The sequence below is a fragment of the Bombus terrestris genome, chromosome 6 (assembly GCF_910591885.1).
Source record: "Bombus terrestris chromosome 6, iyBomTerr1.2, whole genome shotgun sequence".
Classification (NCBI taxonomy): Eukaryota; Metazoa; Arthropoda; class Insecta; order Hymenoptera; family Apidae; genus Bombus; species Bombus terrestris.
Window position 1 is genome coordinate 5,168,110 of NC_063274.1, and position 27,863 is coordinate 5,195,972.

The 27,863-nt window shown below is 32.2% G+C and overlaps 1 protein-coding gene and 1 long non-coding RNA gene across 3 annotated transcripts in view; one reads left to right on the top strand and one right to left on the bottom strand.

Moving 5' to 3' along the window:
- Positions 1-17,457, top strand: part of LOC110119340 — a 224,105-nt gene extending 206,648 nt beyond the window's left edge. The window contains exon 4 of the long non-coding RNA XR_007224280.1: positions 17,380-17,457. This is a non-coding gene — a long non-coding RNA (uncharacterized LOC110119340). The remainder of the gene's footprint in view (positions 1-17,379) is intronic.
- On the bottom strand, positions 1,380-23,542 carry LOC100651198 (catalase). Of its 2 annotated transcripts, XM_012309185.3 has the most exons (9): positions 23,159-23,538; positions 12,678-12,849; positions 11,571-11,712; positions 10,391-10,541; positions 8,800-8,979; positions 7,310-7,501; positions 6,680-6,916; positions 6,103-6,468; positions 1,380-1,524 (listed from the first exon to the last, which is right to left on the bottom strand). In XM_012309185.3, the coding sequence occupies exons 1-9, from the start codon at positions 23,486-23,488 to the stop codon at positions 1,513-1,515; spliced, it is 1,782 nt and encodes a 593-aa protein (XP_012164575.2). In that variant the 5' UTR covers positions 23,489-23,538; the 3' UTR covers positions 1,380-1,512. The 2 variants fall into 2 exon arrangements, with proteins under 2 accessions (XP_012164575.2, XP_012164574.2); XM_012309184.3 differs by lacking the exon at positions 1,380-1,524 and having other exon boundaries at positions 5,556-6,468; positions 23,159-23,542.
- Between the last annotated feature and the right edge of the window lie 4,321 nt (positions 23,543-27,863).

Sequence of the window (27,863 nt, forward strand, 5' to 3'; positions counted from 1 at the left end):
TGCGTCTAATAAATTTATAAATCTTTTCTGTTCAACAAATGACAATGCGGTTGAATGAAAATTTTGCAACCATTCCGATGATAAATAACAACATATCGCTTTCTAAGTGGAAATTAATAAAATTAATAAAAAATTGACAACGTCGATTATTTAGAAATTACAATCTTAATTAAGGACTAATATAATTTAACGGAAGGGAAAATTTTTCGTTCAAGGTAACGTTACGACACAAAAGTATGATTTATTTTCGATATAAGATTTAAGGAAAGATATGATTAAAATTCTCTTTTAGTTATTCCTAGATATTTTCATCGCATACATATTTTTCAGAGACAGAGTACTTGCCAAAATTGGATATTTTCAGAATGTAAATATACTGCCATATTTTTTTATAAAGTTAAAAGCTTTTAATACTTGCTTCCCTTCAAGGTATATATGCTTGTTATTTACGTAGCCATTTCAAATAGAAGTAGTATTTCTTGATGTGGACGTACATTCTCTTATTAGATACTACGATATTGTTTATGAAGGAAAATTAAAAACGCATAGAATATTGCATTCGATTAAGAAACTTTATTTAGCACAAATTTAAATTACGGACTTTCCGTATACATAGTTAATTTACGTTAAATCTAATAATTCATTCGTATCATATTTTCTCGAAAAATAAATCTTCCCTGTGCGCTCAAAGATAAGCACCTGAATCACGCGACATAACTTAGAAAGTATAATACTCTGCTTTTCATCTTTTTTTTACGCTATGTGATACAGAACGTTACGTTGTGTAATAGAAAAATTGGTAAACGTGTGATTGAGAAAATACAAAAATACGTATAATTAGATCAAACGTTATAATACTGTAACTTTATAAGCTATATCAATACTGTAAGATAAACTACCGTGAAAAACACCTGATATCCCTACACCATTACAAATTTTCTACCGCTATATCATACTTTTAATATTAATCCCACTTCTATCAAAAACAATTTAAGAATTGTTAATCAATCGTCGGTAACTGCAAAATTTTATAAGACGAACCGATGCTGTCAAAAACCTGTAAAAGTCAACGATATTTCAATTTCTTTTTTTCAACCGAGTTACTGATATCATATTTTCCGGTGGTTGATGAAATTTTAAACAATCGATCCGAAACAAAATATTTCACTTTGTTTCTTTACATAACGGTATAATGTGCTGATCCATTGCGCCATAAAGCAGATATTGTACACTTGTCGAACATGTCATCTTGTTCCCCCCCCCCCCCCCCCGGGCTCCGCTTGTACGTAGGATAAAATGTACATCATCCTTGTTCAAGCAACGTGTAAATACCACCGGGATTCACTGTAGACTTGGAGTTGTGAATTTTTCCTCGTTGATAAACCAGAATTTCGCAAACCAACGTTATTCTATTTATTAATATCTTCATTGAGATTATCTTGGTCAAGGAAAAACTTCGCTGATTTTTCCATACCCGTAGTTCCTTATCGGCCGACCGTGAGAGACGAAACGTTAAAGTTGTATCTATAAATTGAACGATATCGATTAGTTCTGGATAGACGACTATTTTTTAAAACTAAATTATGGGTATGTTATGAATTTATAGAAAATCTAAAAATGAAGAAACACATAGAATGTACGTAATTGGCAAAAATGAACAAAGCATGATACGAAGTTTATATTAAATATAAATTTAGTAGAAGCTTAAAGTACTTCTAAGGTCGATTGTTTCTTATAACTAAATTATGGGTATTTTATGAATTTATAGAAAATCTAAAAATGAAGAAACACATAGAATGTACGTAATTGGCAAAAATGAACAAAGCATGATACGAAGTTTATATTAAATATAAATTTGGTAGAAGCTTAAAGTACTTCTAAGGTCGATTGTTTCTTATAACTAAATGACGGGTATGTTATGAATTTATAGAAAATCTAAAAATGAAGAAACACATAGAATGTACGTAATTGGCAAAAATGAACAAAGCATGATACGAAGTTTATATTAAATATAAATTTAGTAGAAGCTTAAAGTACTTCTAAGGTCGATTGTTTCTTATAACTAAATTATGGGTATTTTATGAATTTATAGAAAATCTAAAAATGAAGAAACACATAGAATGTACGTAATTGGCAAAAATGAACAAAGCATGATACGAACTTTTCATTAAATATAAATTTGGTAAAAGATTAAAGTACTTCTAAAGTCGACTGTTTCTTATAACTAAATGACGGGTATTTTATGAATTCATAGAAAATCTAAAAATGAAGAAACACATAGAATGTACGTAATTGGCAAAAATGAACAAAGCATGATACGAAGTTTATATTAAATATAAATTGGGTAGAAGCTTAAAGTACTTCTAAAGTCGACTGTTTCTTATAACTAAATTATGGGTATGTTATGAATTTATAGAAAATCTAAAAATGAAGAAACACATAGAATGTACGTAATTGGCAAAAATGAACAAAGCATGATACGAAGTTTATATTAAATATAAATTGGGTAGAAGCTTAAAGTACTTCTAAAGTCGACTGTTTCTTATAACTAAATTATGGGTATGTTATGAATTTATAGAAAATCTAAAAATGAAGAAACACATAGAATGTACGTAATTGGCAAAAATGAACAAAGCATGATACGAAGTTTATATTAAATATAAATTTAGTAGAAGCTTAAAGTACTTCTAAGGTCGATTGTTTCTTATAACTAAATTATGGGTATGTTATGAATTTATAGAAAATCTAAAAATGAAGAAACACATAGAATGTACGTAATTGGCAAAAATGAACAAAGCATGATACGAAGTTTATATTAAATATAAATTTAGTAGAAGCTTAAAGTACTTCTAAGGTCGATTGTTTCTTATAACTAAATTATGGGTATTTTATGAATTTATAGAAAATCTAAAAATGAAGAAACACATAGAATGTACGTAATTGGCAAAAATGAACAAAGCATGATACGAACTTTTCATTAAATATAAATTTGGTAAAAGATTAAAGTACTTCTAAAGTCGACTGTTTCTTATAACTAAATGACGGGTATTTTATGAATTCATAGAAAATCTAAAAATGAAGAAACACATAGAATGTACGTAATTGGCAAAAATGAACAAAGCATGATACGAAGTTTATATTAAATATAAATTGGGTAGAAGCTTAAAGTACTTCTAAAGTCGACTGTTTCTTATAACTAAATTATGGGTATGTTATGAATTTATAGAAAATCTAAAAATGAAGAAACACATAGAATGTACGTAATTGGCAAAAATGAACAAAGCATGATACGAAGTTTATATTAAATATAAATTTAGTAGAAGCTTAAAGTACTTCTAAGGTCGATTGTTTCTTATAACTAAATTATGGGTATGTTATGAATTTATAGAAAATCTAAAAATGAAGAAACACATAGAATGTACGTAATTGGCAAAAATGAACAAAGCATGATACGAACTTTTCATTAAATATAAATTTGGTAAAAGATTAAAGTACTTCTAAAGTCGACTGTTTCTTATAACTAAATGACGGGTATTTTATGAATTCATAGAAAATCTAAAAATGAAGAAACACATAGAATGTACGTAATTGGCAAAAATGAACAAAGCATGATACGAAGTTTATATTAAATATAAATTGGGTAGAAGCTTAAAGTACTTCTAAAGTCGACTGTTTCTTATAACTAAATTATGGGTATGTTATGAATTTATAGAAAATCTAAAAATGAAGAAACACATAGAATGTACGTAATTGGCAAAAATGAACAAAGCATGATACGAAGTTTATATTAAATATAAATTTAGTAGAAGCTTAAAGTACTTCTAAGGTCGATTGTTTCTTATAACTAAATTATGGGTATGTTATGAATTTATAGAAAATCTAAAAATGAAGAAACACATAGAATGTACGTAATTGGCAAAAATGAACAAAGCATGATACGAAGTTTATATTAAATATAAATTTAGTAGAAGCTTAAAGTACTTCTAAGGTCGATTGTTTCTTATAACTAAATTATGGGTATTTTATGAATTCATAGAAAATCTAAAAATGAAGAAACACATAGAATGTACGTAATTGGCAAAAATGAACAAAGCATGATACGAAGTTTATATTAAATATAAATTTAGTAGAAGCTTAAAGTACTTCTAAGGTCGATTGTTTCTTATAACTAAATTATGGGTATTTTATGAATTTATAGAAAATCTAAAAATGAAGAAACACATAGAATGTACGTAATTGGCAAAAATGAACAAAGCATGATACGAACTTTTCATTAAATATAAATTTGGTAAAAGATTAAAGTACTTCTAAAGTCGACTGTTTCTTATAACTAAATGACGGGTATTTTATGAATTCATAGAAAATCTAAAAATGAAGAAACACATAGAATGTACGTAATTGGCAAAAATGAACAAAGCATGATACGAAGTTTATATTAAATATAAATTGGGTAGAAGCTTAAAGTACTTCTAAAGTCGACTGTTTCTTATAACTAAATTATGGGTATGTTATGAATTTATAGAAAATCTAAAAATGAAGAAACACATAGATGATGATGATGAAACACATAGAATGTACGTAATTGGCAAAAATAAACAAAGCATGATACAAAGTTTATATTAAATAAAAATTTTGTTGAAGATTAAAGTACTCTGCTAGAAGTATAGACAAAACAAATTTCTGTAGAATCAAGTAAATTTTCATAAAAATATGCCATATAAATTTGCATAAATATTGGTGGCCCGGCAATTACTATCGCTTGAGTAGGATGTGTTAAGGATATGGCAAGCTTTAATCGTAATTATTGACGAATCATAAGATAAAGTAACTCGGGTCTAACGTAAGGTGTATAATATTATTTATGTCACATAGAATCGATTTACTATGAAATAGGAAAACATTGCTAATGGGTTGAACTAAAATTAAATTATAAGTATGGAATTAAAAGGTATTATCGTGGGCTATACCTGTTCATTAATGTCTGTTACACGAGTAATGTCTGTTACAATGGAGAAGATCGAGACGTTAAATTTGAAGTGTTCTCCTTCGGCGAAAATAATTACCGAAATCGTAAAATGAATAGGATACTTGCAAACAATTTTCGCGGACAATTAATTTGACGTTCTTTGTTCATTTAACAGCGAATAATTCTCACCTAATCTTCTTGAGAGATATTCAGACCTCGTTTTATTGTCCAGTGCAGCAGTTTATGTTTCGTTGCTGAATAAACAGTACATCGAGTGAACTGAATATTAAATAAATAGACATCGTGATTGCGTACTAATTATATTGTATTAAAATTACCAACCACATATCTGAAGAAGCCATTACCAACCACATACTAATTAATTTAAATCTCTTTCAACTTTTTACTGTTGTAAAAAAAAAAAAGAAATATTGTTGTAAAAAGATTTCCAGTCAATTTTAGTACCTAGTTTCATTGCGTTGTTGAATAATTCAATTTGAATAATTTACTATTTAATATTGATATATCGTGAAAGAAAAGCTTCAAGCGAAAGACCAAAATCACATTTCTGAAATGATATTGCAATATGTTTACCATTTAGTTCTCTTGTCTCCCCGTACTCTTTATTTTACTTTTATATTAAATTACAAAACATCTTTCATTACTTCGTACAAACTTTTATATCGTACATTGGTGATATGACAGTACAAATTGTTCGATACAAAGACATCGTACAGATAATGCATCGTATAAATCACTTTGCATTACGCTTGATTGAGTCTCTTTTTTCAATGGAAAGATAATGCAACGTATTATAGATTCATAAAATATACAGTAACAAAAAGGAAAGCGAAGCTGATAGAGTAAAAGATATAGTAACAGAAAGGAAAGCGAAGCCAGTAATATATAGAAGTACAATAATAAAAGGAGAAAAGAAGAAAAAACATGATTAAATATGATAAACGTTAAAAGATTTTTAAAGACGGATGTTAACCAAAGTAACGACGTGCTCTATCCATGAAAACTGTGAATTATTAGATAGTATACGTATGTAGTCCAGCACAGCGATTATAGTACAAAAGGAAGAATTATTTTGTTCACAAGCTAGCTGTTTTGCCAAAAGGGTTAATCCTCACGCCAACATTACGAAGGCCATCGGTAAGTCTTTTGCCCAATTCAGTGTCCACTTCCGTAAAGTTCTTCACGGCCCTCTCGACGATGAACGTTGACGCATTACGAAGGCTATTAACCAGGTTGTTCACCAGCCTGGTCTTTTCGTCATCGTTGAGAACTCGTCTCCAAAATATGGTTGCCTGTTCGAAATTATCTTCTTTGTCTACCATGTCGTAACGGTCCACGTCGCCACTCACGTGGAAGCTTGTGGAACGAGCAGCTGGGCATTCTTGTGGGCCATTGAAACTGTTGGGGAAATAGTTCGGCGCACCATTTTGATTATAGAAGGACATAAAGCTATCGCGTTGATAATTCATCGCCGAAATCGCCTAAAAAATAAAACGATTCTTCGTTTATTTTTCCTTTTATTATGAGTAACGATACAGTTATTGGAAAAAATATAAAAACAGATGAGAAATTGATCTACTTATTGATTACTATCGTTATGATATACGCTTATTGCCATATTATACAAATGGAATATCTTCTTTGCTGGCTAATATATGCAAGTATATTATATATGCATATGAGAGCAATTACCTTGTACGGGCAGTTCACAGGTAACTGAAGATGATTCGGCCCAAGACGATGCCTCTGAGTATCACCGTACGAGAATAGTCGACCCTGTAGCATTCTGTCAGGACTTGCTTCAATACCAGGTACCATGTGAGCCGGATTGAAGGCTATTTGCTCCACGTCAGCAAAGTAATTTTCAGGATTTCGGTCTAGCACCAGCTTACCAACAGGTATGAGCGGGAACTCGTCATGTGGCCATACCTGTTCAGATAGGAACAAAGCGCTTCTTTAAATCTTACTACCATCGCAAATTTTCTTAAAAATTTCAGCCGCGACACGAATCTTTAATTTCTCCACGATTAAAATCAATGGCTATTCGTTGTGACTTATCTTAACATCTCATCTTCAACGTATATTTCAATAAATGAATAGGAAAATTTATATAATATACGTTGATATGATACGTTGATATAAGATAAATAGTTACTAATCATAGACTGCATATTCATCTAGTTTTCTTTTTACAAACGTAATCGTTTAAATCCTGCGTATAAAATTCGAACTCTGTTGTTTGAACCAACGCTTGTATTTTATAAAATCACGTGATAAAATTACTTTATCAAGATCTAACTTATCGAGTTACATTGCCATTACTTTGGTCAAATCGAAGGGGTTCCATCTGAACTTCTTTACTTGACACGGCTTCATCACTTGAATAGAGAACGTCCACGTCGGATAATTATGTGTAGCGATCGCATTGTAAAGATCTTTGATCGAGTAATCGGGATCAGAGCTGCTTAATTCAGCCGCCTTATCGACTGGGATATTTTTAATTCCTTGGTCGGTCTGAAATAATTTCAAATAATTTTATTAAAAGAATAGAGATGAATAAGTATATGCATACATACAAACATTTTTCATTCATGACAAAATCTCTTCTCTTTTCTTATTCTTTGCTAGATTATATCAAATTAAATAAAAATACCATAAAATATTGTATATGTATTTAAAAAGCATATAAATTTTTAATATGATAAATAATCTTTAAAACTCGGCAAATGAACAAAATTGAGCGTAATATTTAACGTTGTAATATATAATATTAAAGTTGAATATTATCGACAGCTTCATGTTCTTTTATTTCGAAATTTATTTCATAAGCTACCGGCTTTTTCTCAAAATAAATGCACATTTTCAAACATTCCATTCATTCGATTCGGTTCACGTATATCATTATTTATACTCTTTCTCGTGTTTTACGCCGTTTTGTATCTGCAATCGACATTCGCTGCTATTTATGAAACATATTTTTTTATTCATAACGAGTTTTTTTGCTTTAACTTTCGTTTCTATAAACTAATTGAATACCAAATATTAAACCTTGTAATTTGGAAACTGATATATACAAATCTTTTCAAATAAAATATAAAATATTTTGACTGGCTAATCTTCTTATACAAGTATTTTCAACACGGATACACGGTATCTTATGTTTAATTGTTTAACTTCAATTGTTTAAAATTTAAAACTGCGCTTCCATGCTTTGATCAAAACAATCAACAGAAGTAGACTTCTTTTTCTTCTTCGAGAAAATACAATGGAAAATACAATCTGACACAATCTGATACTATCTGTTCGCGTAATAAAAAATGTAGAAAGTCGCCTCACCACAATGATAGCTACAACGAGCAAACGCGTCGAACCGTTGTATCATTAATTTCCACAAAACACAACAGATCTAAACTCATCTCTTTTCGTTTCCAAGGTTTTACATTCTTTACGCAATAAAGCTTCTAATCACGTTACATATATATATTTTATAAACTATCGTCGATAGACCGTAGAATCTGTTGTATACACAGAAATAAAATCTAAATAACAATTTATTTCACCTGCTAAAAATTGTAATTAATATTTTATCTGAAACATTTTATGTGTATCTTTGCGTACTATATTGATTCTACGTATTTTAAGGTTTTCAAACATCGCGTAAAAGCTTAAGAAGCCTTCTCATCGATGTTCAATTTTCGTTCTACATTTTCACAAACATAATCTCTCGCTATTTCCTAGTATCGTACAAGTCATATACCTCGGTTTCTCCAAAACGACGACGCTTATCCTGTAAAGTATAATAAAAGTCGCACCTTGTAGTGGAATTTACAGTAGACTATGTCGTTGTCGGCGTTCACCAGCTTGAACGTATGGGAGCCGTAACCATTCATGTGACGATGACCGTCGGGAATACCTCGATCCGAAAACAGGAACATGATCTGGTGCGTTGACTCGGGTCTCAGAGAGATGAAGTCCCAGAACATGTCGGCGTCCTATGCAAGACAATTCAATTAACACGCCGTTTAGACTGGTGCGCGCTAATTAGTGAACGCGGATACACTGTACGCAGAATAGCAAGGCATACATGTAGTCGCATCTACGCTAACAACTATATAACAACCATATAAATGTGCAATTACGCGCTTTTCGACGAGAAAACCGAAAACGCACGCGATTATAAAAACGATAGGAACCCGAGAACGATAAACTATGTCCCTTAATAAATAAAATTACTGCTAGCAATTCCTGTATCAGTATCAGTGAATGATAAATCGCAAACATCGTTAGATGGCATCGGTCGGTGCAACTGTATGCAATTTTCTTCTCCAACGTACAAGATTATTTGCGAAGGCTATACACTAAGTTCTCTTCTAAATAAACAAAACACAGTGTACGTTCTAGTTCGCAGCGACGATCAAGAAGCTTCGACTCAACGTTACATTGCTACGCTCGCATTTCCACGAGGAACAGGACCGATTAGGGATCGCAAGAGCTTCTACGTAGGATTTCACAAGTATCCGAAACTCGACTCCGGAAAGTCACGAGTATTTAGGAAATCCTACGCTGCAAGAAAGTTTCCAGTTCCGGCCGATTTAGACTAATCACTGTCTGACCTGAATCGGGTCTCCAGAGGTATCTGAAAATTTCTAATACTATCTCACGTTAATTAACTTATCGTTTACTGATCGGATACCAGGCAATCCTGGCATGTAGCTGTTACTCTAACAATCTTGGTAATTTCAAAATAAACTTCACAAGCTGGTCTTCAAGTTTTGATCCCTCGCAGATGTTTTATTATTTCTACCGCATAATCTAATTACCTCGTTGTACTATCCTGTCGTATTTCCGTTAGGATGGCTTAAAAGAAATGCGAGAAAGTAACACTTGAAACGCTTTTAAACATTTATATTTCATATTGCTGTGTTAATCTTAATCAAACGCTAAAGTTTCAGATTCGGACCTGAAACGAATTCATATGCGACGAACAAAGCATAGCAAAGTTCCAAAATCAGTTTCACCATTTCGTAGGCAATAAATTCTGCCAACAAAGCTACCACGATTACCGAACTCTTACTATACAGAATAAATTTGAACATGATTTAGCTTGAATACAAAATTAAAATAGTATAATCGTCGGTTATAAAGTCCGTACAACTCGTAACGTTTCTTGCACGAACTTAAAGTAACAGGCGACAGAAAAATTAACTCTGACTGAGCAAAATCTGCATGTCCAACTATCCGAGAAGGAACAGAAAAATAAAACTCTAACGTATGAATATTTAGATCCGACTCTAACGTTGTCTATCCTCTAAAAAAGGATAGAAAAGAAAACGACCTGTTGCAAGTGTTGAAGAAATCTCAACTTCGTAAAATGCAACTCGCTAAACCGATCGGATAACAAACCTTCAAGTGAGTGACAGGATTTCTTTTTTGCGTGTGGATAAAGCTGGGGAAGAATATCGGGTCCTTGATGAAGAAGATCGGCGTGTTGTTGCCCACCAAATCCCAGATACCGTCCTCGGTGTAGAATTTGATCGCAAAACCACGTGGATCTCTGCGAACGAAAGAGAACAAAGAATCGATCGATGAGCAAGAAAAAACAAACTCACAGGACTAAAGCATTGCTATTAACGGCTATAAAAGGAAGTTTTATTTCAGGGAAGAAATATCTTCCTCTCGTATTTCAGTCGCGATTATGATCGAAGGGACAATCGACTGAACGTTCAAGTTAAAACGCAACTGAGAAACAGTGACAAAAGCCGTGAAATCGCGCGTGATTCATCGAAAATTGTCGTAGCTACAGCTTCGGGAAGAAAAAAAAGGAAATTTTCCACGATTGGGTAGTCGGCCGATTAATCGCGAGGACGACGCGCGCGTTCGCTTTTTCGCGCGTTTCCGTGTGACTAAGCCGGTTGATTTGTACGCAAGAAACAACGGTTGTTTCGAGCTCCGTTTCCGGCATTTTTGCAACCCATAATTGTCATGAATTGCGCGAAGTCTGAGTTTCCCCTTCGCGGCCATTAGTCTCCATTGTCTTGGGACCATTCGCGCTTTTGTAAACTACTTTTTCAGGTAATTTGCAAGTAACTGTCCGTGAATAGTACAAGCATCGATCCATTATGTACGTTCCGTGGTTATTTTTAACTATTCGAGCGCGGATGTTCACGCAATTTTACATTTCTTACAAACGTAACTAAACAGGCGGATTCCAAGTAGAAACACGTTTCGTCCGTCAAATATTCCAATGAACGTTATTTTATAAATCTCTGGCAAACGTGCGAGAATCAGCAAGCGATTCGTAGGAGAACAATAGGAAATATTTATAAACTTCTGATCTACAAATCTCTGATCTCATCGTTAACGATCGAAATAAATCTTCACTTCCTTAACTCGGTGTTCTTTCGTTGAGCAAGAATTTTCTGAAGCTCAGTCCCCAGCCAGAGAACGACGCGCGGAAATTCTTCGTCCCTTTTAAGGGGCTAATGAAAATAAGAAAATTTCTACACGTATGAAATACGAGACGAAGAATGGCGGGCATCTCGCGCAAGCACGTTCGAGCGGAAATGTACACGTTGGCAATTACCTGACGGTATCAGAGGAGCCAGACTCGCCGCCCACGCTGGAAAATCTCACAGCGACCGGAGTACGTTTTCCAATGGAGGAGAAAACCTTTGCCTTACAGTAGTTGGTAATGTCGTGGGTAACTTCGAAATAACCGAATGCACCTGCGACCAAACAAAAAGCAAAAAAGAGATAACGATTCAGTAGCACGGTCGGTTATCCGCGTTACTCCGACGTTCCGAACGTTTTATGGATATTTCCTCTGTGCATATGTAACTTCTTCTACGACTTTTCAGTTTTCCCGCGGCCTTCTTATTTTTTCATCTTCTTTCGCTTGTTTTCTCGTTGGTCGGATTATACGATACGAGGCTGCTATCTGGAACTGCAACTCTCGTGAATTGCTTCGTTCCGTTGGAAGATAGAAACGAAGGCGGTGAAATACGACGGCGAGACGGAAGATGATGATTGTTAAGCAGATGAGATGGTTCGTCAGAATGTTACGTGCTAATTCGGACACCACGATGCGAAAGATCGTTATGTTCGTTAATATGTCGATGAAAGTAATCGAACTGTCTTTCCTGAAATTTCATCAACCACGTGTAAAAATATTGCTATGACGCTACAAATAATATACATTATAATTATAAAGCACTTTCCTACGTTAATTTAGTTTCTTACATTAACCAGCAAAGTGCTGCTGTAATTTAAGCATATCTTGTCTCGTTTATTCCTGATATTTAAGTCGTTGATTCTGTAGTATATAGTGTCTCTTAAGTACGCTAAACACAATTGATATTATTTTTGGTCTCCTGGCCGCGTCAAAGATGAAATTTGCAACGCGAAAGGATTAAGAACAAGTTTTTAGAGTTACGCGCGTGAGCTTAAGACCTTAAAAAATCAAATTCAAACTTTAACATTGCATTCTACAGATTGTTCGCACTTTATCATGTGAAAAATTCTTCCAATACCTCTGCTATAGTAGATCGCGAGACTAGCTGCTGTATTTTATAGCTCGACAGCTATAAGGCTATCATATAGTCATAAAATGTATACATAGAACAACACATATTTCGTTATATTCTTCGGTAGATGTCCTGCGATATGTTGAAAACGTGACGAGTCAACGTACCAGCTCCTTTCGCGTGCACCACACGCTCCGGAATCCTTTCTCTGGAGAAATGAGACAGTTCGTCAATAAAAACGAAATCTTGAAGCAGAATAGGGCCATTTGGACCAACCGTCAAGCTTGCTGTCTTCTGAGCGATCGGGTTTCCATTTCCGGTTAGCAATACATTCCGGCCCTGAAGAAAACAATAAACCGTTGATAAAGAAAGAGCTATAGATTTTTGCAGAAAGTGTCATGCTCTTGTTTAAAACTAAAATTCAATTTCTCTCGATACGCTCAACTCGAAACATATCTTTTCTATGTGTTGTTTATTTCTATACGTTCGAATGAAATATTTTGTATTTATTTTACTACCCATGTTACGTTATAATGATTTTTTATTTAGATTATTAAGACGAGTCGCCTAATTTCGTTTGCATTCGAATTAATATATTATTTCTTTATCATTTATATATCATTATCTCTAAAAGCGACTGCTTTATTTCGAGAAACTGCCTATTAACATTCAACAGCTTGGTAATAACTTAAATCAACGTAGTTGAAATGACGATTACGTCGAATGTATTTTATGTGCCGCGATGAGTCGTTCTTTCGCGGTCAATTAAGTAAATCTGACGTGTCGATGCGAATTATTGTGATGGGATTGCTGTGTTACACGAGGGATTGCGTTTTGTGCAACGCAAGTACTATTCCATAATCAAAGTCAACATTGACTAATCCGTTGTTACGGAATTAACTCGAAACGCCGCGTAGATATGCAACCGGTGAAACTCATCGCATATCGCGAGAACAGTTTCATTTTGTACGTTGCACTGTGTGCCAAAGTGTTTCCGTGTGTGGTAATTCTACGCAAGTTAAATTTCACTGCCCTTTTCTAATGAAAAATACAAGCTCAGATTCCTTATATGTGCGATGTACGTATATCACACACAGAGAGAAGTGGACACAAGGATTGTAAAAACGAAGCCTCTCAAAGTACGAAATGAGAAATGAACGAATGGTTCATCAACAAATAAATTGAGACACAAGCTGACCTTTCTAACGAACCTTTAACTTCCAGTCTTGACTTAGACTCAGACTTAGACTTTGTTTTCCAAATTGATTTCGAAGCTAACATTTACTCTGTTCTACGCTACGCTCATGGTGCTTTTCTTGGCAATAAAATAGTCCTTGAATAACGAAGATATTCGACGTTTAAATAAAATTTGCAATGAAAGAAACCGAAAGTACGAAGAATTTTCGGGTCAGAATTTTACAAAATTTTAGCAATGGAATTGTGAATCTTTCTAAAAAATATCAAAGAGGCAAGAATATAGGTAATATTAAAATGTATATAAAACATGCAAAGTAAAGCGTTTATTGTAACGTTCAGTGGATGAAAGAACCTCTGTTTAGGACGCATATTTTAGTTATGTCAGTAATACAAATGTCTACTAATAAGATTATATGTTACGACATAGTACCTGGAGAAGAGTGATCTTTAAAAAATAACATCAGTAGGATCAAGATTTCTACCTGAGATACATAGAAAATGGGAAAGTTGACGACTATCGTCTGATATCTGGCGATTAGCAAAAAGTAATATTATTCGTGCATTACTTCTTATCAAAAGTAATAAATCTCGATAATAATCGACAATTCATTTACAAATCTACCGAGAAGATATATCGGTAACTTGAAACTAAAAATCGTTACCAAGCCCATCTGTTACCTACGAGTGATCGATATATGTAACTATGTACCATTTTTCAAAGTTGCAGAATAGTGTCATTTTTTATCGTACACGAACCACGTCCATGACTCACTTCGAAGTCTCGTTATAGTAATTATCGTCGTTCATGGCCGATTCTACGGAATATTTCGATGGTAATTTCTAATTCCATGGAGAATCGCGACTAGCGATTCAATTATCTTGCAAGAATCGTCCGAGTGCATCGAAATAAAAATGAAAAAAGAACGTGCAACTATCGTGCGTTATTCGTTTATCTAATCAACATATAATAAATACGATCTTTAACGAAGAAAATACAATTGCAACGGAAAAGAAAATAACGCGTTATTTTGAACGAAGCGATAACCGATAATTTTTCCGGTGAAAACGAAATAATGGAGAAACAACGAACATGAAATATGTTTGTCTAATATGTTGTCTACCTTGTAACCTGTAATTATTGCAAATACATAGTCGCTGAAACGAAACCGATGTTCTTTATTTTTGAAACGATAGTGGAATTGAATATATTTTATGAAATAGGACATTCAAATTAAGTAGTAATTTGTACTAATTGACTCGCGTTATTTTTTCTTTCCTCTGTCTCTTTTCCAGAGCAAAAAATTAATTTTTTCAGAATAAGAAATATTTCGTCGTAAATAACTTTCTTTCTTCTTTTAGAAAAACAAATTCTTATCTAAACTGATGTGTCAACCTTTGTCGATAATAAAAACCCTTCAACTAAGACAATTTTTCTTTATTTTCTGAAGAATGGAAGATGCGTGGCTGATTTTCTTATTCTTAGAAATAAAACATTATTTCGTAAGATCAATTTTCCAATTTAAACGAATCAACTTTCCCATTTGAAAAGTCATGAAATGTACAGAAAGAAGAAAAATAAGCTACGCTTTGACCTTGGAAACAATGTTGCATATTAGTAGCTGATACTGGATGATGTACATAGGAAGTGGAAAAATACCGTATGGTAAATAGAGAATTTGCGCAAGGGACCTTTTATACGATATGACGAGTGTACGGAATAACGCGTACAAAGGTCACGTATCGTCCTCAGAATAATTTATGCACAGAATGCAATTTGCGAGAATTAAACTGTAGATGTTATGTAGACGGGATAAGATAGCAAAATTCGGTTTTAAATGATCGTATTAGGAATTTTCAATAATTTTGTGCAAAGGATGCAGTTCGCGAGAATTAAACTGTAGATGTAATTTAGATGGAATAAGATAGTAAAATTCGGTTTTAAATGATTACATTAGGAATATTCGATAATAGAAGAGAAAAGGAATTTACAGTACAACACAGAGTTAGAATATTATTTCCATATGCACTATCTTGAGATTTCAACTTTTAATCTTAATGTTTGAATTATATCGGTACTTTCGATGATATAATACATTCTTTCAAGCAAAAACTTCAAAAGGTGTTCTGTTTTCCCTGAAGTAATCTCACGAGGGCAGTTGATTTCAACGAAATAACAGTATCAACATGATAAGGATTCGTCCAGCTGTTAATTAATTGCGTACAGAAAATATGCTCGACCTTCGTAAATCGTAAATCTTCGTGATCCTACGTAAAGAAAATAATTCTTGGACATTATTATGCTTGTTATATTAAATGACAACGCGTACATTTAATATTTGCTCAAAAAAGTAAAAAAAATAATACATCTCTCGCTTAATTGGATCGCACACTTGGCCTGAACTGTTTATTTTGACAATGGTTTTACGTGTTTCATCAATGCCAGTTGTTATTAAACTTTAATTACACCTACATCGTTTTAAAATAATTTCAATATTCAAAAGAATGGGTGTACAAGTGAAGTATACTACTGGAGAGCGAGCAAAAGCTATTTTCTAAAATAAAAATAATAATATTAACGAACATTATTAATCCTTTTTTATTTGACGAATACCTTTTTTATTATAATGATTTGTCTAAAATAAATATCTACTGATACTTAAACAATGCTGCTTTTAGAAATTAAACAGACGCTCATAGCTCACGTACCATCGACTAAATTCCTACCCAAGTAGTTAATGACGATATTTTTCTTACTTTTGTGTGTTTGTGTGTATATGTAGTGTTACCTACTTTCTATTCCTTAATTCGTAACAATGTCGAATAGGTAGATTTCAAAGGGATTCCAACGATTTCATTATCGTTCCACTCCAAACTGTTACGCAATATAGAATGTAAATATTCGACTTATCATAATACGGAAAAGGAGTTTTCGACTGCTCCGTGTCAATGTAAAATGTCATATACAAATTTATGACGATGTAACCAACAGCGTTCCCCTCTTTTCCGTGAAACGAATCGCACGGCTCCTGGATTACTTCGTCTCGCAAATCGCGTGGGAATTTATGTTGCAACTTGTTTCACGACTGGCATTGTTCCTAAATTAATTTTACGGTGTACCATGAATCAGCGTAGTTTTACGAGTGGCGCAAGTCCTTTGAAGAAAGAGAAGGACATCGCAAATATCCTTTAGTGGCTGCTTAATTTATACTGCCATTAAATTATGATAAAGCAACAAGTCTTTCAATTGTCTTCTTATCGTACTTTCTCCTTCTCAAACATTATCTTTCCCTCTGTTTGATATTAGAAGAATTAAAATCTCATTGAAATGTTATTATAGCGATATAGGAATAGCTATTACGATAGGATCGTAAAATTTTCCAAACCAACTATCTTCTTTGTTGCATAAATCGTTATTTTTATAGCGATATCAAATTAATATCACGATGCTGTCGTAGTGTAAATGAAATATTATTTTACACTGAAAAACATCGCTATTTTTATAATAATATGGAAATAATATGATGATATTATCGTAGTATGAAAGAAATTCCTATTTTTATTAGAAATACCAGTTTAATTAATTATCGCGCAAGCTTATCGCTTATTTCCGATTAAATTTCTTTAATTTATCTATGTTAAACTTCTAAGAAAATTCTACTCTGATCTGTTTAGTTTTCTCGAGTACTGAAGCCATCGATAGCATATAGTCAAAAGACTGGGACGAAGACAGACCATAAACAGTAGAGAGGCGTTTATGAAGACGTTGTCTTCGGGGTTTTCAGTTATAAGGTAACATTGCCAGCATGTGGATCTAGATCAGCTCAAATTATATTCCTACTTGTACCTACATTTCTGTATTAAAATATATTTTCTACCTTACAATTTATCCATGCGTTTCTCTGTTTATACATCTAATAACCTCAACAATCTATTTACTTATCTCTAGGAATCAGGCTTTTTGACTCATTTAAAATTTTCCAAACCAAGCTGATCTGAGTGCGTATCATTCAGTACACATCTCGAAGAATACCCTTTCTGTTCTGTAGTTATAGGGCGAAACGCAATTTGCGGTGTAAGTTTCGTTTCTTTCGTTCTACTTAATGAAAAATTATGAAAACAAATCGGAGATATTTTGCCTCGTGGCGAACATGCCTGTGAATTTTTTCAGAATTTTACAGAATCTTTCAAACGCTGATTTTATATTGAAATAATGTCGGGTATCGAGTTTATATTTTTACAATGTTACTGTCTCGTTATGGATATTAACGTGTAATTTTTTCAGATTTTTTGAAATGGAGGAACGTGGTTAAAAGAATTCAAAATTGCTATTTGCTTGTATTATTGCCTTAGTTATTGACGTGACCATGTTAATATTTTTATGATTGTAGCATAATTTTATTGTGATTATTTATGCATCATTTTTCACATCTTTCGGAGAAGTGTATCATAGTTAAAAAAAAAAAAATTGTGAATCGACCTGGATCAATAGATAGCTCTGTTAATTATTCTAATAAAAAAAAGAAGGAAAAAGATAGAATTGTAATTTTCTCACATATTTTCTAATCGGAGTATTTGAATCGATTTCGTGACGAATTGCAACATGAACTTTTTTTATATAATAGTTCCAGTTTTCTAGAACAATAACATGCGACATCTCTCGTGTGCCCATCTGATAAACACAACTACGAAATATCGATCTGTACTGGTATTGTGCAGTAAAATGTAAATCTGATTAAAGGGAAAATAAAGATCGAAACACGTTAACATAAGTTCTTGTCGTTACCTTAAAAAAAAATGTCACCATTCTACCTCAATACAATTCGCTTGAATTAAAAGATTATCGGACTTTGATCGCCATATCTCAATAAAATTTTCAACGTAAATTTCAATGTTTAATTATGGAAAAATAAAGTTCATACTTTTATTTAAAATTTGTTCTTAGACTTTAATTAAAAAATGTGTAAAATGGTTTACATATGCAACTAATTAATTGGCCACTTTTTAGAATTCCGAAGAGCTTGCTCGAACTATTTGAATATTTCTTGAATTTTTTACATTTGTAATGGTCTTTTTTTCACGAGTTTGATGAATTACCTAACAGCTTATCGCTTGGCAATTAACATTCAAAATTATACCACCATTCAAAAATATACTTATAAAAACGTTATTATCTTTCAGAAATAATTATCAGTAATAACTCTTACTTAATTGCCATCGTTCTATTTTCTTTATTTCGTCCACCATCAATTGTGTACATATATATACCTACATATTTGCATACGCAATATGGAGCAATATGGATATACATTACAAGTACGATACATACTCACAAAATTATTTCTCTTTTATATAAATAAAAGTACCATAATACTAATAAATATCTCTGCCACTATATCTAACAATATCGTGCTTAATATGACTGTAAATAGCATGACTGGTAGCCTAATATTATTTAACATTTTTAATTTATTATTATTATTCTAGTAACTAATCATTTTATTCGTTTATTATTTATTATTGACTAATCACGTAATATTAAAAAATCCAATACACGTTTAAAAAACTTTACTTGTGAGTTGCAGAATGATTATTACGTAAAATAGATCTTATGAATCACAATTAAAATAGATAATCGATAAAATTACATTGTCATCGTTGAAATATTACGTGTTGTAGATAAACTCATAAAATTCTTCACAACGAGAGATATCGAAAAGCATATCATGCATTTCTTTCGATTGTATAGATATTCTTCCGATTCATAACTCAGGATGATTTCACGCGCGCTATCATCAAGCAAATTTTGTTTATCAATTTTCTAAGATACAATAAAAGAAATCTGTAACGATTAGTCAATCGTTGCAAGACGCGTGTGAATTTATTATCGCAACGTTCATGGTGAAACAGGTAATCTATTGAACTTTGCTATTCTAACTTAGTTTCATTTTGATAGTGAAAGATAGCACGCGAACTGTTCGAACAGAGTGAGCACATCGAGCATTTCGAAGAAAAATTATTATTATTGTTCATATTATTGCCTGTTATTGTTACTTTCTTTACAGCATTATATATTAGAATGGTAAATAGACGACATTCAGCCCTTCTGCTTTTAATATTTATTGCGGTTCCTAACAAAGAAACACAAAAATTCAAGAAACAATATAAATCGTAAAATTAAAATTTTGAATTACTAGTATCACACTTGAGATTCGCGTCTTTTATTTTTGAATCTTTTGCTCCGTAGCTTGCGTCGAAAAAAAATCAAAAAATCAAGATTGTCAATTGCTTTTTTTTTGAAAAAATTTGTGAAAATAAATTTTATTCTGAGAAAATATATCAGTAGATAAAAAAATATTTACGTTTAGTTAGATAGACGTAGTAGATTGAATATTGCAATCTAGTAAGTTATCATTGGCAGATTAATCTGAGTTATCGTTTATGCTAAAAATTATGTTGACATAATACTGAAATTTCTTATTTCGATATATATATATATAGTATGATATACACTTATAAAAATGTGATTTATATAACACGAACTTAAAATCGAGTGGGGGGAAATTTGTAAGTCTATCCACTTACTAAACGCGTGACGACCGCTATAATATAGATTAAGAAGTACAACTTAAATGTCTAATGCGTACAAAAATTTTGCATTATTTTTAAATTAAACTTTATATGAATAACGTTTCCTAGATATCATCGAAACTATCAAAAATTAAAGATCTTCGATATATTTTAATGAATTATTTCAATAAACTCTCCTAATTGAATAACTTCTAGTTGAATAACCTTTTCGTATTATCAGAAAATTACGTCGCCGTAGTACGTGTATCGACTATCTTAAAAATATACCCAACCTTCTGACTTAAACTATATAAGTGGAGCATGTGCCTACCATCAAATATATTACGTCACACAGAATTTTACATCGTCACATATCTACATTCAGAATGATCGTCTCGAAATATTAGAACCTAGGAAAAGAATTCGTTAAATTGCTTCAGCTATGATTTAAAGAAAATTTAATATCAGCGTCTGTTTATAAATATGAGCTTCTTTTAAACTAACACGTTTTACCATGTTAGTAAGAGTTTCTTAAACTCTCTTTTCTTTGCCATTATATTTATTTTTCGAGAGAGCTTTGATTCAGAGTACGAAACAAAAAATTGAATTGCAAAGAATAATATTTAGAGCGTAAATATTTATGCAAATTTGTGTTTTCATCCAAATAGAAATTTCGCTTACCCTCCGAGTATTACAACGAGCATATTACTTTAGATATCTTTATCTAATATGGATATTTTTACGTATTATGTACCTTTTGTACATCTTCGTGCATTTTCACTTCCCACGATTTTAAAAATGTCTCTAACTCTATCAAGGTGCATTGCTTATTCTTACACATGCAAAACATTGCACTTTAGTAAATTAATAATGAAGAACACGATGAAGGTGTTCGTTTTCAATAAAACTGGTATCTCAAATTTTAGTGTCTTACGTGTTCTTTACAAAACGATCTGAAACATTGTGTTTCTATTATTAATGATCAAATAAAAAGCAATTTTCCTCACTGGTTAAACGAAAATTCAATGCTGAAAGAATCATTGGCTAAATACTACAAATTCTGCATTGAAACCTCGTTAATCAACGATTACAGCAACGTATCGTTGACTTGATATCTTCGAATTATCAAATGAACTTCGTTTAGTGGAAGTTTAAATTTCAAGCAACTCTAGTGAAAATTTATAGTTCAAGGTTGACGATCACGTAACCTCAACGATCTTCGCGAATTGTTGACCGTGAATGTTTCACGCACATTTTGACCTATCAAACTTGAACGTTTCTTATAAAAAAAAGTCATACATTTCGACTTCTGATACGAGACGTAAAAATAGAAACTACTCGATGAATAAGAAGTCACCCTTACGCAAGATTACATACGAATTGTCGTCATCGTGAGTCGTCAAATGAACAGAGTGGAACGATAATCATGCAGGATCACCCTCTGCGTGGTTGTACAACGGTTACCACCCCATCCTATATAATATCGACATAACGAACGAATTATGTGCAACATGTTGATCAAATGGAAATATAACGTTCAATTTTATAATTAATATTTATACTCGCCTGTATTCGTAATGTACTAATAGGAGAAACGCTAAAATCAAACATCGGGCTGTGAATATTTATAATTATAATTAAAATCACTTGGACTTAAAGTGGTATAAACGATGAAATCTTTCATTTGAAGAAAACTTTAAGAAAAATTTCAATTTTTAGCTAGGAAGAAATTAGAATTTTTCAAACAAATTACTGAACGCTGTGATATTGGTTTTTCGAATCATATTTGCACTTTGCGCTTGTATTTTGCGTTTGTACGTTGGGTCAACGTTTCGTAGACGTTGCGGTAGTCTACAATAATCGATTATTATTATTTGGAAAAATAAATCTATTTGTTAATAAATTGCTACACAAATTTTATTACAAAATATACTAATGGCGACTATTAATAATAACCATATCTGCAATAGAGTAAAAAAATACTATAATATCACAAATATTTAAGTAAGTATACTTTTCATCAATACGTTGCAGAATTTTTACGATGATAATGATATTCACTAAAAAACACAGCTTGACTTGCTCTGTTAGAGAGAGTCATCCTTGAACCGATTGCTCAAAGTTCATGGTACCCATTATCATTATCATTACTTTTTACCATCGTTGTTGGTCAACTTAACGTATTACAATTTTTTAAAAAGCTTTACCTTTGAACAATATTAATTTACCTTCGAACTTCGATTTGTCATTGCAGCAGAACGAATTCATTAAAATTCGAATCGCCCACCTACGCTTTACCAAACTACAGATAAACACTGCAGCTATTTTTTATATCTGTCACATCGATCAAAGTCTGTTGCATGGTAACGTTGAACCGAAGTGACGGATAAACTGAGCGTACGTTTTGTATGTTGTATGTTTAACAATAACTATACAACTGCAATACATAAACTAATCTCTACGATATAGCGAGTTTTACATTCAAATATCCAAAAGCGAAACATTAATTAATACAACGATTCCCAGAGACAGACATAGCAAGTGAATTATTTCATACTGCTCTTGGATACCTATTTATTTTATCAAACTTGAAACGTGTAAACTTCGTTTCCTGAATGATTCTACATCATTGTATCCAGATTGCAAACTTGCATACATTTATGGAAAGTAATATATGGCGCAAAAAATAATATTCCAAATATATAAGATATTCAAAATAAAGTACTCGTATGTAATAAGCGATAAATAAGTAAACAATAAGCAAGTAAATAAGTTTAAACTCTATTTTTCTCGATAAGTTCGTAGAAATATGAGATTGCATAAATATCTGTAGTGTGCAGTTAGTAGCGCATTCTTGATGTTACTACGACCACGCATGATTTACCTGTACGTTTTTCTTGTATTCATTCAGCTGTTCGGCAGCCGGGTCTCTATTCATCTTGAACGTTTTGTCGTCTTCTGTCTCTTTCTTGCAACAGTATCTTCTAAATAATAGTCGATGGAAAGCCAGCGTATTATTTGTCTTCTTCGAGAGGAATATGTTCTTCTGCGTGCCGCGTGCCGAACAATAACTGATCAGTGGAAATGACAACGGTCTTTTATCATCCAGGACGGCCGAGTTATGATCGAGCGCCAATGCGGCGTTACGAGTCAACACTCGACCCAACGAGATCGCCCGAATCACCGGTATAAGGCCCGAGCCGATCTTCGGCATTCTTCGGCACAGTACGTCGTGCGCAGATTGCCTTTCTGCCCCGCGTTGATGAATCTATGTATAGGCGCTTACTTGCTCTCTCGTTTTTTGTTCTCTTTGCAACCGGTGTTAAGAAATCGACAAAGCTTGGAAAAGAACTGAAAGTTTCCACAAATGGATAATTTAAAGGAAACAAAAAACCATTGTGTTCGTAATGGCCGAGAAATTTGTTGAGATCATTCGATATCATTGAGTGTTTTGTCCATTACAATTCGATTATTTTTAACATAGATTGGGGAAGTGTTAGAACATATATCGAAAATTTTTATAGATATGTATATTATCTATGTTACACTAAATATTCTGAAATTTCATTAGTCACGATTATATTACTAAAATTGCAAAACTATACACATATAGAGGTTATAACATATTACGTCGATCTATTTATCATCTATATCACGAAATAGTATATGTATATCAAGTATATTTCCGGGATATTTTTGTTGTATTATCAGAATATTTTCAATGATTTTAATCCATTAAAGGCCGAACAATATTTACCATAATGTTTCTAAACACTTCAATTTCCGTCTTCAAATTATAGACTGTATGTAGAGGAAACAGTAACAAAATAATATCAAGCTAATCCTTTGAATTCTCTTTCATGATCACGATGTTAAAAAACAGAATTCGGTAGTATAGATTGATTTGAAAAAATGTTGCGGATGAGATGGTACGTTAACGTAACGTTAAATAAAAGTGGTTAAATAGAAGTTGAAGATGAAGGATGATAAATTTGATTTAGTTAAAAATGAACAAGCTGTTAAAAAAGACGTAAATTAGTCGGACTTAAATTTCAGTCGCAAGAGTCATTATTTCTCAATTTAAAAAAACGTGGGTAATTCATATAGTTTTATCCAAATTCTCGTACATCTTTATGCAAATTAATAATATTCCTTTAATATTTCCACAATTGTGTGATATTTGTCATAATATTTCCGGCATTCTTTGAAAATTTGCTCGTAAAACTACCCAGATGTCTGACTATTGTATTCCTTTCCCATTTATTAAGAAAAATGATGATTCTATTGTTATCGTGTATCTTTTGAGCTGAAACTCCTTCATCGAAAAATTGTTATCTTGATAATTTTCAAGTAGGCACATTATATGCTTCAATTTAAGAAGGGAAAACTGAGATTTCTGATATTATTTGTTATTGAGTGATATCAACGTAGAAATATGTTACAGCGGAATAAAGAGGTTCCTTCGCGTCTCAAAATTTTACTCATTAAAAGTTTGGGATTGCAATACATTGGACGCAAACTAACTACATTAACTTACTTCACAAAAAAGATCGAACAAAACAAAATTATAATTTTTATAACAAAAGTAATTCTCTTTCAATTGAAAAATTCAAATAAAACTTTAAATTTAAACCTAAGACAAACGATTCAGATTTTTTATATCCAGGGGGACATAAATAATTAGAACTTCCACTCTTGGCGAAGAATCCAAGGGTTTGGCCATTGTTGTAAACAAGTTGCTCAAAGTCCAGTGAAAAACTAACTAAACAATCTTGCGTAAGATAAGAGAAAATATAGGTTGCTATTTAAAAAGGGGAAAATATGTATTCCACGAGTTTGGTTGTTGAAATAAGGTACCTGCGACTTGGTTGCTACGGTCTTTGCACATCTCAGTTTCCATCGTTTTTAACTTAAGAAATCTTGCCCCTATCTTCCAGATTCAATTGGCAAGTAAGCTCTTTGTATAAAAGATAAATAGTAAGATAGCTCGTATTAATTATTAGACTGCGGATATTTATGCATTTATAGGAATTTAAAAGTGCAACAAAAATGCACAGGGTGTATATAACGTGTGAAATTATATAAACCCCGCATATCATATGCCTACCTATTGATGAATGAATTGATAGAATTTGATGACAAAATCATAGTCATATTTGTCATAGTCATAGTCAGTTTGCAAACAAAACCTGTTTAATAGAATCAAATAGTAGATTCACGTCAGAAATCGAGCAGATCCTGCTAACCTAACCTAACGTCGAATTGATGGCCGAAATAACGCAGTATCTGCGCAACGTAATTGGTCGGCAGAAAGGCAGCAGATGAAGATGTTATTTCGAACGTCATAAAGACTTTACAGACTTTGCTCGATTTCTACTACCATTAACTGTTAGATTAATGGACAGAATTTATTCGATTTCTGCGACCAATCTGCCCCAGCAGATTTTGTTATATTTTTGCTGACAGTTTACAAACATAAACGAACATAACATATCCTGTATCAAATCTACAGGCCTTTTGTACATAAAAGCTAATAAGAAGTATCCGACAAAATCTGCTAAAGTAAATTTGGCTATCTGAGTAAAGAACCGCAATCTATTTTTAGTTACTATACTATACTAGAGATTTTCCACAAAATTTTCGTGCAATCTTTATCGAATTGGTTTACATCATTGTTGTTACTTGTATAAATGATAATAATACCGCAAAAATAACATTTTGAAATAATAAAAATTTAATCCTTTTTAACAAGAACAATAAATTTAATCCTATCTAAACGAGGTACTCGATGTATTAAAACTAGCTTCTACTATGCAAAATGTACCTTTGGTATAACTGATATGATAACAAATATACGGGAAGATTTGATAATTGATAAGCCCCTTTCACAATGTTGCTTATCCTTCAAAACCTGATATTTATTTTACTGTCAAACGCGAAATTGTCTACTATGCAAAATTTAGTATGGATATGATCGTGTGTATACGCAATAATTTGATAATAATTGGTAAAATAATTGCACCTAAATTATGTTAAAAGGCATAATACAGAACGAAGAAAATGTTTTTTGCAGTTTTGCCCATCTTTCAAAGTCTACTGTTTACTTTACTTTCAAATGCGAAATTGTCTAATTACTCTGAACAATGTAGTTAGAATGATTGCATAAAAATCGAAGTGATGAGTCACGGGAATGGATACCTTCACAAAAATTATAGAAACTTATAAAAAGAAAAAAATAACTTAATACGAATATGAAGTCAAACCCTGATTTCTATACTGACCGAATATTTTCTATTTTCGTCTATTCTATTACGTATTGTATTCGCGTCAAGATTCTATGGTAAAAAATCGGCGATTTTCCTTAAAAAATAAAATGTTTAATAAATTTACATTTATTAATTGATGATCTATTTATAACCGGTGTCTATTGTTTATCTTCATATCGATAAATAGGTCATATAGATCTTTCGAAGTAATAATGATGCTATTTTGTACTCAATTATTATTATCTATTTACATAACTATTTCCAGATAGTTAATCAAAAACAAATAGTAACAGCACGATACTACTTACGACTGCAAAAGTAAGGTCGGAGTTTTAAAAAGTATCCGACAAACACTCGCTGATGATAACTTCAATGGACATCGAACGATACAACGATACTGTTAATTAAAATCTTTTACGAATTAAAAGATACTTGCATAAAATAAATAAACACTGGTCAAGTGATCTTAGTGGAAAATATTTAGCCAGAAAATGGAAAGCATCGTGTTTCGTTGTTCAAAAGAAATAACTCACCGATTTTTAAAAATCATATATTTTCCAAAATCACTCACGCTAATTATTATTTCATAACATTAAATGTCAAGCAGCAAGATCGCTTCTTCAATCGCTTTTGTCAATTAATATAATAAATTATTTATTTGTCGATATTAATTTATAAAATATGAAAAATGATTTACCGTAGTGATAATAATGATTCTAGAATAACATGTATAATATATTTGAAGATAATTGCTATCGCAAATATGCTATTAAGTATGGTAATGCAACATCTAGATATAGCATTGTGACGCATAATACATTAAGAATGGCACAAGTACTATTTTCATCATACCTTCGTTCCTCAAACATCGATTTGAACAAGTCATTTTCTCGTACCTGCTTTGCTAACCCAGTCTCGTTGTCCGGCCAGTATCATCGAAACCAGCGAAACTTTACAGGAACTGTTTATTACTGCACTTCATGCATGTAAAGTTTCAGGTCGCTGGTTAGGATTCGGACGGCAACGCAAATGAAGTTAGCAAACCGTACTCCAACTTCGCCCCGTATAAACAGTCATTGCGATTATTTGGAAAACAATCAGATGTTGTCCCTACAAGTTAGTCTATGCAAATATTCGAAGAAATAATTCAAACTTAGAAACATCAGGATATAGTTTCTTGTATAGCTCTGTTACACAATTGCCACAAATCAAAAACAATTCTTGGTTAGAGAATACGTACATACTTATAAAGTTTACTAAATATTGCAGCTTAAAACTTTAAGCTAACGTTTAAATAATTGGATGCAACTGAATTCAGAAGTT